The 14326-nt window shown below is 41.3% G+C and overlaps 1 protein-coding gene across 1 annotated transcript in view; it reads left to right on the forward strand.

Annotated features, from left to right (window-relative positions):
* The window catches only part of HSD17B12 (hydroxysteroid 17-beta dehydrogenase 12), a 74703-nt gene that overhangs the window by 33024 nt on the left and 27353 nt on the right, over positions 1-14326 (forward strand). Inside the window, 1 exon segment of the mRNA XM_032188304.1 lies at positions 10272-10382. Coding sequence (XP_032044195.1) covers positions 10272-10382 — 111 coding nt within the window.

Here is a 14326-nt window from a genome sequence, read left to right on the forward strand (position 1 = left end):
TTCAATGCTACTTAAGAATTGCTGTCCAAAACTTTGATGGTTTTGTACCTTAAGTCACTGATTTTTAGGTCTTGCTTGTTACGTTTTGTAAAAGCTGTGCTAGCTGACTATTCACTTCTGTTTCCTTACCTCAGTGTGTAGCGTTCTGGAAGTTGCTTGGTCATGGTAGATTCATCTTGAACTGCTCTGTAATCCAGAAACTTCAGCTGCATCACAAGCTGATAGCTTTCCTGTTTGGAATTGGGACCTAGCATGCTCACACTGCTCTGGTGTGATTGCTAGTAAGCACAAGGAAGGAGTGGGGTGTGGTGCCAAAACCAGAAACATTCCTTCTGTTTCCTAGGCAGATGGGTCTTACTGCTTTTTTTTCCCAGCTTTCTTGATAACAAATTTGTGGATGGCATTCTGAAGGGGGTCTGATGCTGATCAGTTTGCTCATGCCTGAAGTGTTGCTGTGATCTACTGATACAAATGGCCAGTGACCTGCTCTGGCAAATCTGTCCTCTGCACAAATTTTCCCAGGCCGTTGCTCAGCTGCATCTACCTTGGAGTGCTTTGCCACATGATCTCTGGCCCATCGCTGGCATTTCCACCCTCCTGCCCTGGTAAATCCTTCCCACCAGCTCTGAGAGGCAAGGAGAAGTATTTGAATTTAATAGAGGAGGCTGTGGAGCAGACATGCTCGATGAGGAAGGGGACATCATCTTCTTACTTTTCTTGCATAGGATTGACAAGGTTCGCTTTCCTGAGCTTAACTTGAAGACTAACTGTGTCTGGCAGTTATTCTGACCTTCTGTGATCTACTTCAAGGTAAATTAATGTTTGCAGCCTTCCATCATCTGAGCTAGCTTCGGCTTGACGTTCTCTGTATCCTCCTGTATTTCTTGGACTTGACAAAATGGCTTCAAATATTTTTAAGTTGTCTTGGTACACTGAAGTCACATTTCACATGCTATACCGTAAGGATCTTTGATTCAAAATGAGCTCTTGGTCTTCACTTGGAAAAAAGTTTCCCTTGGATGAAGTGAAGATCATTTCCCATAGGTTTGTCGTGAATCGTGCCAGCCACTTACTCGAGGAGCAGCTGTCAGACACTGTAGAGAGCTGATGGAGGATTCACACTCAAATTTTTATTAATTTTTCAGCAAATTGAATGAGGAACCCTGCATACTATCAACGTGACATGTAAAAGAATGATTGTGTAGGTAGCTTATTTTTAATTTTTTTTTAAAACAGAGTCCTGCTTCTGTGTTTTTCCCCTCAGTCCATCTTTTTTTTTTTTTTTTTTTTTTTTTTTTGTCTGTTTCTCTTATATTTTCTCAGTGAAACTTTGCCCAGATTTCTGTAAAATAAATAAATAAAAGACCAGAATCTTTGAAGAGAAATATTTGACAGGTGTCCAGCAAACTGCAGAATGCAGTCCTGGAACAAGTCCACCCTTTGGGGGAATTTTGAGGCAGCAACAAGGTAGGAAAAGCCAAGAGTAAAACGTTCTGCAGGTGACCAGTAAAATTCTTGCAAATCATTGCTTTTTCTTCACACGTGGCAGGACCAAGGGCTTCTCTTCCAGACAGAAGAACTGGAAGCGTGCTGGCTGTGAGAGCAGTGAGACTGCTGCTCTGCAGTGTTTGTTGTGTTGCGTGCTTGTGAACACACGTATTCCAGGAGAAGAAAATGTGTAAAGTTTATTTAGATGTGAATTAGGTGCTTTGCATTTCCTTTGACTGTTAGTTCCAACCTAAGTTGCCTCTTCCACACCTTAAATGCTGTGTATGTTGTGTCTACAGATTCAGGAATAACTCTGTCCTGTTGGTGTCTTGAGCCATAACATTTTAGCTGATAGCTAATTAGATTGATAGGGCAGCTGACTTGCTCAGGAGTTTCGTAATCCCGACTAAAGGAGCGGGAGGAATTGGTTATTCCCACAAGCCTTCAGGGTCACTGCTGCCTCGGCTTGGCAATAGCAGAGTGGGGAAGAGCTTGCATTTTCTTTAATGCACAGAAACTTAATGACTCTCTCTGCTTAAAAACAACCACAAAAAAAAAAAAAAAAAAAAAAAAAAAAAAAAAAAAAACACACAAAGAAACCCAACTATTTGTAGCATGCTTTTGTGGCTGCCAAAAATGAGAGCTCTTTTTGGTAACACACAAGCTGCGATATATTGCTTATCACTTTCAGCAACAAAGTAAACTTAGTATTACATGGAAAATGAATACTGGATTGTTTTCACTAAGTGAAAGCCTGCATTGCAAATCTGTTTTAAGGCAAGGGGTGGAAATCCTATTGTCTGAGAGATTTGAAATCAGGGCTTCTAAGAGGCTCAAGAGGGACCAGTTCTCTGGCACAAGGAGAGGACTGGATGATACACACAGTTCTGTCTTCCTTCTACAACTTCACTACACAGGTGACTTCTTTAGCAAGTTGAATTCCCTTACAGCAAGTCCTTTCTGTCTGTCAAGGCTGTAAAAATCCACAACAGACTTAACAGCTAGAGAAATGCTGATAGCCACCTCTGTGTTTTTCAGGAACGTGTTGTGGCAAGGAAAATAATGACAGTTACTGGTTGTACACAGAGAAAGGAGACTCAGTTGATCTGTTTTTTCACTACAGATTCTTCAGGGAAAAAAAAAAATATAAAAAATAGATAATGTTTAAAATAGTTTGACTAATGGATACAAGTATGCTAAACAAGTATTGCAGCCAACATGTGCAGTGCTTCCAGTGCTGAACTGTGTGCTATGCAATTTTATGTACTTTATGCAATTATTGGACTAATTAACAATGTATTTGCTCTTGCAACTAATGCTTCGGAAAACCCTGAAGTCTGTGCTTTTAAGTGCCAGGCTTTTGACTGCACTTTCTTCTGTGGCTGCCAAACCCAGATGAAACTATCAGGGACTTAACAAATAATACTGAATAAGTGAGAAGCTGTTGGCTTTAATTCATGCGGAGCGACTGACTTAAATGTCCTGAAATTGTCTTGAGAGTAAAGGCATATTTATTTATTTTCTTATTAATCCCTAGTATGATACCTTTCTGTCTCTGTAAGTGACTCTTAAATTCTTCTAAATAATCTTCTAAATAACATACTAAATAATTCTTCTGGTCATTCTGGAGTTCAGTCTGTTCAATTTGAATCTGAGGAGTTAAAAAAGGGGACGGAGGCCATCATTACCATTGCTTTTAATGGCAGGGGCTGAAGAATGTAGATTTTTATTTGCAGAAGTGTTTTTTTTTTTTTAAACAAAACAGCTTTATTTCCATCATGCGTATACATTGTCACAATCACACCGTAACAATTATTATAGGAAGTATTCAAAATAGGCCATGTGCCATTCCTAAAATGGCATGTCATTCCTTTAGTGAACTAAAAATAGTTTTTGCCATGCCGTGTAAAACCCAATACCACCAATGAAAATAATAATAATAAAAAAAAAAGTCTTGTGGGGGCAGGTGAAAGTAGCAGGAGGGAAGGAGCTGAATTTGTGCTGTCTGTCGCGTAATGTTGATCTTCCCCTACCTCTCCTTGCGCTTACTTCTGGACCAGCCTGCGGTTGCACCCTAGCAAATTCTTTGTGAAACTTCAGCCCTAGTGGATATTGTAAGGCAGCAGTGAGGACAACTACACGCCGTCAAGGTGAGACAAGACGTGTGGGTGGCAGCACTCCTGACCTGTGCAAGGGCAGTCACACTCTCTGTCCGTGGGTGCCTTCTTCCACGCCTTACCTGCAGACCCACTTCAGCAAACTGGAGGGGTGCACAGCGAGCAGCAAAGCTGTGCTTGTGTTTCCTGCGGAAATAACGTTGGCGTTTGGAAGCGCTGGCCTCACTTGGCTGTGCAGCCCCCCTGGCTGTTCGCGTGTGCAGCTGTTTTCACAGGCTGCTTGATGCTGTATTTTTAGTTAGCTGTGTAATTGGGGCAAGCTTGATTTAGGAACGCTTACAATATTGAGCATAATATTTGGGTGAATGGGCTTATTGATTGATCCTGTGTGTTGCTAAGAACGTTCTTCTGACTTGATAAGTGTATCTTAGAAATGATGTATTTTGATGTGATGGGATTCAGGGGAGCAAATAGAGGCAAGTGTTAATAAAGCACGTTTTCTTCCTATATTTTGTAGTGACGGCACATTATAAAAACTTAAATGTTCCATATGGCTCAAGGGTTCATGGACTTTGGCTTTAAAATCCATTTTCTGTCTCTTTCAAAGCTGAGAAGTGAGGAATTGATTTGTGTGTGTGTACTGAAACTTAAAGCTGTATAACCATTTTAACATTATAAATAAAGTCTGACTTTTTTTTGGTTCTACTCTTGGATGTGATTAGATTAAGTATTCACTTTTTAAAGGACATTGTGCAATTAGTACAGTATAGAAGGAATTCCCTGGCAGTGTTGCTTGTGTAGTAGAATGAAAGGAATCTGGCCCTATTCTTCAGTGCTTGACCAGATGTGTATATGCACATGCTTTGGAGAGTGTGTTTTAACACAACAAGTTCTGTTAAATCGTAGGTAGGCATCTCATGATGCTATACAGAAACTAATGCAGTATGGTATTCCTACACGGAGACTTCTGTGCAAAACAGGTGCAAACAGAGCTTTCTTTTAGGTACATTTCAACTGTTCATTATTCTTTTGGTCACCAGTACACCATTTCAGAGTTTTATAGAAATATAACTTACAGAGGGGTTTCCATTTGGATACCTATTTTCTGCTGTATATCTGCTGCCCTTCTGAACACCCATGTTCTCTTACGTTGTGTCTCCTTTGTGCAGCATCCCTCTGAATTAGGGTCAGCAGTGACCTCTTCCTCTTCCTTTTTCCTCTTCCACTTTTCACAGAAGAGACGAGTGTGATCTGTCCGTTGGGACAAGGGCTGGTACAGTACAGCTGCACAAATAGGACATCCCGTCTCTTCTGAACGGCCGGTGGTTTAGGTATTCAGTATGTCAGTGGACTTGGCAATTGGTGGTTCCAGGGACTTTGCTCTAATCACACTTTTTCCATCTGCACTACTGTGATCTTGTTCTGAAGGGCATTGCAGGTTCTCCAGGGTTTCTGCTTTTTTTTTTTTTTTTCTTTCTCCAAACAGGTGTCCCCAGGTGCCTCTGGTTATTCTGTATTTCACTGTGTCTATATTTTTTATCCCATTTCAAATATCTTACTGAATGAAGTCCAAGATAGTGAGAAACTTAAAACCTTCATTAACAGCAGGTCACCATTCTTCTGTAAGGGAAAGCTCATACCTTGCAGTCCTAAGTTCCTACAAAATGACCAGACAAAACTAGGTCTTGTTATACCTGGCTGATTGTAAAGTGCTTCTGTATGGGGAATAACATCAGTGTGTAGCGACAACCTGCTCTCACCAGTCTGGAAGTTATTTCACAGAATCACAGAATTTCTAGGTTGGAAGAGACCTCAAGATCATCGAGTCCAACCTCTGACCTAACACAAACAGTCTCCACTAAACCATATCCCTAAGCTCTACATCTAAACGTCTTTTGAAGACTTCCAGGGATGGTGACTCCACCACTTCCCTGGGCAGCCTGTTCCAGTGCCTCACAACCCTTTCAGTGAAGAAGTTCTTCCTAACATCTAACCTAAAACTCCCCTGGCGCAACTTAAGCCCATTCCCCCTCGTCCTGTCACCAGGCACGTGGGAGAACAGGCCAACCCCCACCTCGCTACAGCCTCCCTTGAGGTACCTATAGAGAGCGATAAGGTCGCAAATTTCAAAATTATTTGATGGTCCTGGAAAACAGAGGCCCAGAGTGGATACATTCCTTTAAGAAACGCCTCTGCCTTAATAAATAAATAAATTGTAGAGCTATCTGCAGCCACTCTATAGTCCTAAATTCTTCTTCATAGCTGCTGTGCATAGATGCAGTACTAAACATGCAGGAGGTTTTCATCTTTTGACTTCATCTCTGTGCTTCTTTAGAAGGTATTGCAAGATTACAAACTCTGCTTCTAGAGGCTTGGATACTGGGTTAGTGTGAGTCTTGCCACTGCCACGATACTGGAAAGATGAAGTTTTCATTTGTGAATGGTAGATGAATCACCTTACTTTTACTTGACCAAATTTCTTTGCCATGTGCTGAAGAGTGGAGAGCTGTTTTCTGTCTCTTCCTGCCACTGCTTTGTTTGCGTCTCTGGCCATCCTGAAGCTAAGGACCAAGTGCAAAAAAGGTAACAGGAGTTTCAAGCAGTTTCTTTACCACCTCACTGTGGCGGTGATGTTTCTATCAGACAATGTAAAGAGATGAGATGCTCCTATTCTAGCAGGAGTTTTTGAATGCAACCCTGAGCTTGCAGTCACTGTTCCCAATACCTCCTTAGTGTGGACCTCAGATGCTTGATCCTGAACCTCCGTGTTGCAAAGCTGCCTGGATTTGTTTCAAAATACGCAGCATAAATCATGCTGCTGTAGCCAAATGCTTTTAACATTATTACTATTATTTTTCTTTATGGGCAGTCTTCTAGTTTTCCTGTTCCTGCAGGGTTTTTGACCACAGATCCCATTAACACTGACGCTGCCTCTGTCATGTAAACAGCACTGCTGCTCCTGACCACAGGCTGAGGTGTGCCTGCGTTTGCAGAGAGGTACACCAGGCTACTCCTCTGGGTGAACATTCTTTCAACCACGGTTTATTTGGGTGTGAAAACTTCATTTCCTTAGTGCTTTTTTAGCTTGTCAACCAAGATATCAGCTTAGGGAGGGCTGCTGCTTTCAACTACTTAAGTTTCCAAAAAAAACCCAAACTTTAAAGTGTTACCTCCTAGCCACTTTACAGTACTTCATTGGTCTTTATTTAGGATATAGATCACTGTAACTTTCCACTTCTGTAATTCCAACATGATCCTTTTTTTCCAGTACTGCAGGTAACATGGTACCATTTTGCACCTGACTTGTTCCTGTAACAAAGGTGTGCTGCAGTTAGCTTAATCATTTAGATGTACGTTTTCCTTGCATAGCAAGGATATGTTTTCTGTAAGTCAGACCCACATCTGGCCTTTGGAGTTACCTGAAAAATAGGTAAGAGCTTTTGCTTCACCTAGTGAGGTTATAGCTTCTCATTTTATAGATGAGAGACCAGGTTTTGTCTTTGCAGCTGCTCAGGATGGTGCTGGTGTGGTTTCTGCCACGGAGTTGTCCTTTCTCTACTTTTATATTCATCTCTCTGCTGCCCCAATTCCTCCTGCTTCTGTTTCACCTGCTTGCTGAAGTGCACCACGCTCACTCTCCTGAGTAGTACTCCCCTTTCAACGCTGCTTTCTTCACTTCTGGTCCTGCTGGCCATGAACTAACTTCAGATGGCACCTGGAGATCTCCTCTGGGCCTCCTAGGCTTCATCTGCTCGTTAGCAGTCTTTGTGCAGTTCCCTTGCTTTTGTAAGTAAACAGTAATGTCACATCTGTGTAGGAGTAGATGTTATTTTCCTGTGAACTGCTGATGACTTAAATCACGTATGAATAAATGAATATTTTTTTAATTAATATCCTGAACTTACCAAATTACTTTCTGATTTTAATATGTCGGGCTGAGTCTCCAATCAAGTTTGCTCTCCAGAACTTCCATGATCTTTAATTTTTCTACACAACATTGTCTAAAACCAGGAGCTTATGAAGACTATGCAATCTGAACTAATAGAGTAGCACAGCATTCCTTTTCCAAGTGCGAGTGTACTCAGTCCTGTGCTAAGAAGCACTTGAAGCACCAGTCCCAAAGACGAAACACCAGATCCGCTTGTCAATACATCAGCAAGAACGCTGGACACGCAGGCACATAGTATCACCTGCTTCAGATGTTCTGGTTGCTGACTGCAAAAAATGGTTTGTGCTTTCATTCCCTGTGGCCCCTGAGTACTTCAAGGTCTTTGAGTTCTATGAGGGAGCTGAGGTTTTCTCCTCCTGAGTGGAGAAGAGTCCAGTCACAGCTAGTTATCCTGGATTAGGAGGTAGCCTTCTTGCTTCTTCCTCTGTTGCACTTCATCTCAGTCTTTCTGGCAGATAAAACAAGGATATGTGCCACTGTCTTTTCTAGCCCATCTCTTTGAAGGCATCTTAATTGTTAAGATAAGAAAACCCCCTTTTCTGGTGCTCCTACAGAGCAAAGCACACTTGTTCTGCCCTGCACCTTGTGCTCTGACCACTAGCACAAGCTTGCACAGCAGTGACTTCATGCTGTCTGCATCGTTACTTGAGACAGAACCATTTTGCCAGATGTCTGCTACCCTTTTCTCCAATCAAGCGGGTTTTACCACCTATTGCAGGTTCTGGGGCTGAGTGTGGGACTTGAAAGTGACAGTGCCAGGCTGCTACATGAGATGGGGAGGTAGAGCTGGGTCAGTGCATGGAGCCTGCTGCTGGGACAGGAAAATCTGGACTGTCTGTAGCGAGCAGCTGCACAAAAATTGTGTCCTTTGGCCATACCAGTAGGCAATCTTTTGCTTTTTGGACGCTTTATTCGATCTGTTACCTGCAATCAGCCCACAAAGGGTGCTGCCTGTTTTTGTAGGGGTATTGCGCAGCTACCTTGGACGCAGTGGCTAATTTTCTCAAGGCTTGGAGAAGTGATCGTATACGTGCTGTGGTGTGATGTTTTTTTCTTTTTTTCTATTTATAGCATTAGGTCTTACGATTTTTTTCTTAACTCTTCCTCTCAGCATCTCTGTAGTGATTTCGAAAAGCGTAGAGGACAAATCGGTAACAATCCTAATGAAGAGTGTTTAGCTTAGAAGGGCCAGGAACAACTGAGCAAATCTGTGAGGATGGTGTTCGGGTCCTTTAAACAACTTGCATTTCATGAAGCATCTGAACGGCTGTGAGGACAGCTGCAGATACAGTAAAACAGTTTAAAATGGCATGTGTGTGGAAGTGTTCTCCTTCGGTTTCTCCCGCCCAGTCCCCTTGCACATATTTGATGTGCCTACAACGTTGCCTTTAATTCGGTGTCCTGTAAGAATTTGAATGTGTATGTTAAATATTAGAACAGCTGTGCCCAAAAATAGAACAGCCCCCCCTCCCCAAATGTTGAACTTGATTTTCTTCTGACGCGATCACAAGACTGCTGCTGCAGTAGGGGCTTAATGCTATTTACGTCGTCATTCCACATAGCAACATCTCTCGGGGGATTTTTAAACAATGCAGCTGTTCACGAGAGATGAAGGGGTTGAGGGGTGGGGAGAGGGAAAGGAGGAGAAATAATTTCATCTGCCAGGAGGGATGTTGGTGGGGGAAGGGAGGCAGCCAGAGCCCAGCGAGTTCGGTGGATTCATGATTCTGCATGAATGGACGGCAGAATCCTGGGAGCTGCGACTTCCCCTGAATGGGAAAGAGCATCACGGGAAGCTGGCTGCTTCTAATCTTTTTGTGAATGATTCTTTTCCTTCAAATTGACACCACTTTTATGAATGGCCGTGGGGGCAAAATGCTGCAAAATCCTCCCTGAGATGTATACAGCCGCCTTGGGGAGCGCCAGGGTGGGAAGTTAGGTGCAGCAAAACTCAGAAATGCTTCAGCGTTAAGCTGCTGGGTTGTTCTTTTGAAGTCCGAGAGGACATCGTGCTGATGTTAATTACATGTAATTAATCTAGCTTGATGGAGGCAGAATTGCTCTTTACGTGAGGAAATTTTAATACTTGCTTCCCTTTTCTATTTCAAAATGCAGTTGGTTGTATGTATTTCCCCTGTTGTGTTAAAGGAGGAGATAAAAGCATATAGGAATGGTTTTAGAGTGACTGAACTCACAGCTCTGCTCTCGTTCACCCACAAGTTCCCTGCTCTCGCTGTGTTCAAAACACTAAATATTTGAAACGTTTTAAGGCATTGGAAGTGAGAATGCAAATGGAGGGCAATAAAGAATAGTTTTGCTCAATCTGAAGCCACTCGTTTACCATTTGCCATAAGCTGGAAGAAAGTGTCCTTGTCAAGTTGTACTTGGGCACTGCTGTGTACGTGTATTTTCTGATTTCAGCATTTTTTGGCTTCTGTGCAAACCTGTATAATTTGTTTTCTTGCCATTTTCACGGTCCCTTACAAACAAAACGTGCTGAATCATTTGACAATGCATGTTCTCAACAGAAGCAGCCTAATGTTGCAAACTTCTTAAGCAGGTTACGTTAAAATTCAAGGATTCCTGTTGAAGACATGAAAATGTTAGTATAATATTAATTGCTTAAAAAAGTGTGTAAAAAACACAGTAACTGATATAGTATTAGTGTTTGAATAATAATTCAACTACTTCAAAGTTTTTAACTTTTTTTTTCCTAGCGGAGCAGTACGGTGTGGAAACAAAAGTTATCGTGGCAGACTTCGGAGAGAGAGAAGATATTTATGATAGAATCAAAGCGGGACTGGAAGGCCTGGAGATCGGTGTTTTAGGTTTGTATCTTGTCTTTCTAAATCTTTCATGCTGTGTTTTGTTTCGACACGCTTACTGACTTTTTCACATTTAAAATTTTTTTGAAAACAATTCACAAAAACTAATCATTTGCCTGACTAAAACTACGTCACCATATGCTCAATGTGCTTTTTTAGCTCCCCGATGATGCACTACACGAGCTGGTGCTTGCATGTGTGCTCAGGTTCTAGGAACTGAGGCTTATTGAGTGTTTTTGATGTGTTATTCTGCAATTGTTAAAGGCTCCTTTAGCTTGTGACTGCATGCACAGTTACTTGACCCAATGCTGTCTCAGAATCTGAGCAAGCTCTAGATACTTAGATTCAGCTTAGCAGTAGGGCCCTGTGGGAGAGCTGGTAACTTTTAATTAAAGAGCTGTTGAAATTTAATCATTAGAGTATAGCATCAAGTAACTGTCTCCTGTCTCAAAAGTTTTAAGTGCGTTCTGGTCGTGTTGGGAAGCCGGTGTCCTGCTAGCAGCAGCGCAATAAGCCCGAGCGTGGCCTGTGATGTGCAGAAGTGTAGGTGTTGTGGAAGTCCTTGAAAAGACAAGGTGATCCCTCCTGTTACGTCACAGAATGTAGAACCAAAGTCATTTCAGGAAGGTGTCTGTTGTGAGTTAAGAGGAAATTAGCCATAACCTGAATCTTACCTGAGCTGTGGGGCAGAGGCAGTTTTATTGTTGTTTTTTTTTTTTTTTTTTCTGGTTCTTTCTGTGGAAGCACACCTACCTGTGCATAGCCTAGATTTCTACAGTTTCTCAGTATGGGGATGGGAACCTGTCATGCTAAACATAAGGCATGACATTTTTACGAAGTCCTGTGGCTCAGATGCCTGCCAGTATGTCATCTGTTTAAGTTATTTTGTTACTACAAAACTCGTTTTACTAAGCTGAAGTGCAGTAATTGGAGCTAGAACTATTCTTTTAAAAGCATATTTCAAAATAAATTTGTCACATGTGGTAATATTGTATATGAGCTCTGTTTCTAATAGATGGATCTTGCTTTACGATGCCTGCAAATAATGCCCAAGAAAATAGTATACATAAAAACTCAATTTAAAAATCCTGTAATTAAATGATGAAGCACAGAATGTTCCCTAATACTTCTGACAGATTTGAGTACGTGCAACTCATGACATCCAGTATTTAATTACTATAAAAATTCAAATCCACCTAAAATTGGAGTAAGGGCAGCTGCCACCATCTACCCAACATGTTGCGTGTAGAATAGTTAGGATAGAGCTGTGGATACCTTGTTTTTTCTTTCTGAAGGATATAATTTCCAAAGAAACTTTGAGGATTAAAATTAATGTTTATTCTGATCTGTTGCAAGCTGTCTGTTACATAGCAATTGCAACAGAATAGTTTATCATGTACATATCTCAAAATGCAGCAAATCTTTTACTATGTGAGGTATGTATCCAAACTGAAAAGGCTTTTTTATTTGTTAGACTGTGCTAAAGTTACGGTGATGCACAGAATCATGAAAATCTGACTTTTTATAGACTTCGGGCACGAAAGCAGTGAATTTGTTTCAGTTTTTTTTTTGTCAGCTTACTACAGGAAAATGGCATTCTTCAAACAGAGCTTGGTTATTTGCACAAGCACCTTGACTAAAAACATGGTAAAAATAGCAACTAAATGCTCGAGAGTCGTGTCTTCTCTAGCTGAGTTCTTTCACCATTTTCTTGCAGCCCTTGCCAATGCAGGTTTACAGATGCCTTTTTTTTCTGGCTGAGCAGGATGTTCACTTGCAATTTTAGTAGGTCTCATGCTTGAGGTCATCAGATTACATGATACGTAGGATTTTTTATTTCCCCAGATATAGCTGTATTAACACAAACCACTTATCAGTGTAATTTTTCAGCACAGGCTATGGCTACTCTAGAAAGACCTTTTTTTTTTGTGGCAATTTCATGCTTTAGTGCCTTATATTTTAAATTCTGTAGCATTTGTTGCAATCAAGAACATAGCTTTTGCAAATCTCTGTTTTGCTTGTCTTTGTGAGGAAAAACATGGGTTTAAATGAGAAGAACCACAAGGGATGAGTTCTCAGGTTACAGCATATTTTCTTCTTTTGCGTCTCATCTAGAAGAATATCGATGAGAACCCTTGGCACTATAGCACGGTTGCTGATGATCTATGGTAATTATTTTTTAACCTTGCACTTAGACACAGGAATCTCCACATATACTGCCGAAGATTGAGCTTCTGATTGTATAGTTGCACCGAGTCTAACTAAAGAACTTACAGATTGAAATCCTTGTAAACTTCTTATTTGGAAGCTTCTTCTCACCCACGTACGAAGGCTAAAAGAGTTTGCATAATGTTTTTGCTGTGTGTTCAAAACAGCGTCTGTCAGTGACTTCGAACATGTGCTAGCTACAGCAATATGTTAAACAAGCAGAGGTGGGAAATCTTTCTTTTGCTGTTCTTAAATCCCCGTGATTCTCGAAACGAGTTAGAGCTGGACAGCATCTTATCCTGTTGTTATCCAGTTCTTTTGGGGTAAAATCTGCCTTTACAAACTGAAAACCATTAAAAAAAAAATCTGTTTGAAACTACAGCAAAATATCATCCGGTAGAAAATGATGGCTAAAACTGGAAGGGTACATAACTGGGTCGCAGTTTCTAGTAAGGGGTGTGAATTTTGTGCAACCATCCCTGTAACACAAGTCATAGGCGATATGCTGGATTTAGAACGAGCAACCAGAGATAGTCCCAAAACTCTGCTGCAGTTCATGGCAAAAATCCTTTCCAGAGAGATGGACTGAAAAATGGTTTAATATAGGATGAAAACCAGGGGAAAAATCTCTCTTACTCTGGAAATAACAAGATTGGACCTTGCTCCTTTTTAAAACTTATGTCTGTAAATGTAACAAACATCTGTTAGGAATTTGTCAAACCCTGTTCTCCTTGATTCCTTTCTTTTTAAAGATTATCCAAAAGTTAAAATTTTAAAAAACATTATGACAAATCAGCTAAAGGTTTCCATAGATATACTGAGAGGTCTGGGGTAAAAGTGCCGTTGTTTGAGAAAATCTGTGAATGAAGCATGAGAACTTGTGCCAGAATCTCTACTGCATGTTGCCTGCGTGTCCTGAACGTCTGCTGATGCTTAAATAGCTTTCACGTTGGGTGTAAAAATTACAGCTTTTGGCACAGGTGTAGGGGCTATTCAAAAACACAACCTGAACCGACCACACACACACACACACACACACCAAAAAAAAAAAAAGCATCAGTACCTTTTAAATGTGTTTCTTACCCCCCTGTAGACTCTACCCTAGAGGTGAGCAGTGCTGCTGAGCATATATAGCACTTTAGGATCCTCTGGGGTGTAAGACGCTATATAAATGTAAAATGTTACCACAGCAACCAAATGTCACAAGATTCACTTGCGTAAGATGAACAACAGATACTTAGGAAACGGAGATCCCATTTGCTTGTTTTTTGTCTCCATACCAATCTGCTTTATTAAGTTTGAATAAACTGAGGCTGCAGAGCTGCATTGTTTTCTAATGATACCAGAAGTTTTCCACTACTTGGGTTGAGACTGGAGAATGAATGCTGGTTTCAGGGCTCAGAATAAAACCTTGCCAGGCTGAAGTGTTACGTTGAAGGGAGAAAAAAAAAATCAGGTTTAAGTAATTAATACATTCGCTCTGTTAATTTTAATGCTGCCAATGGGGAGGGATTTTGCAGATCTGAGGAGCGTGGGGAGGGGGACAGGAGAGCAGCTTCCTGCAATGGATCTCCCTGTAGCAGGTCTGCAAACGCCCAGGGAGAGCAAACCAGGAACCATTTCTAAAGGCAGAGGCTCTGTCAAAAACACAGGCTGCTTAATGTACGGAGACTGTCATTAATGTGATTTCTCCTCACTCGGAGCTGTGCCTCCTCCTTCCCCCAGCCTCTCGGGGAGAG

Source organism: Aythya fuligula, chromosome 5 (genome assembly GCF_009819795.1).
Source record: "Aythya fuligula isolate bAytFul2 chromosome 5, bAytFul2.pri, whole genome shotgun sequence".
NCBI lineage: Eukaryota > Metazoa > Chordata > Aves > Anseriformes > Anatidae > Aythya > Aythya fuligula.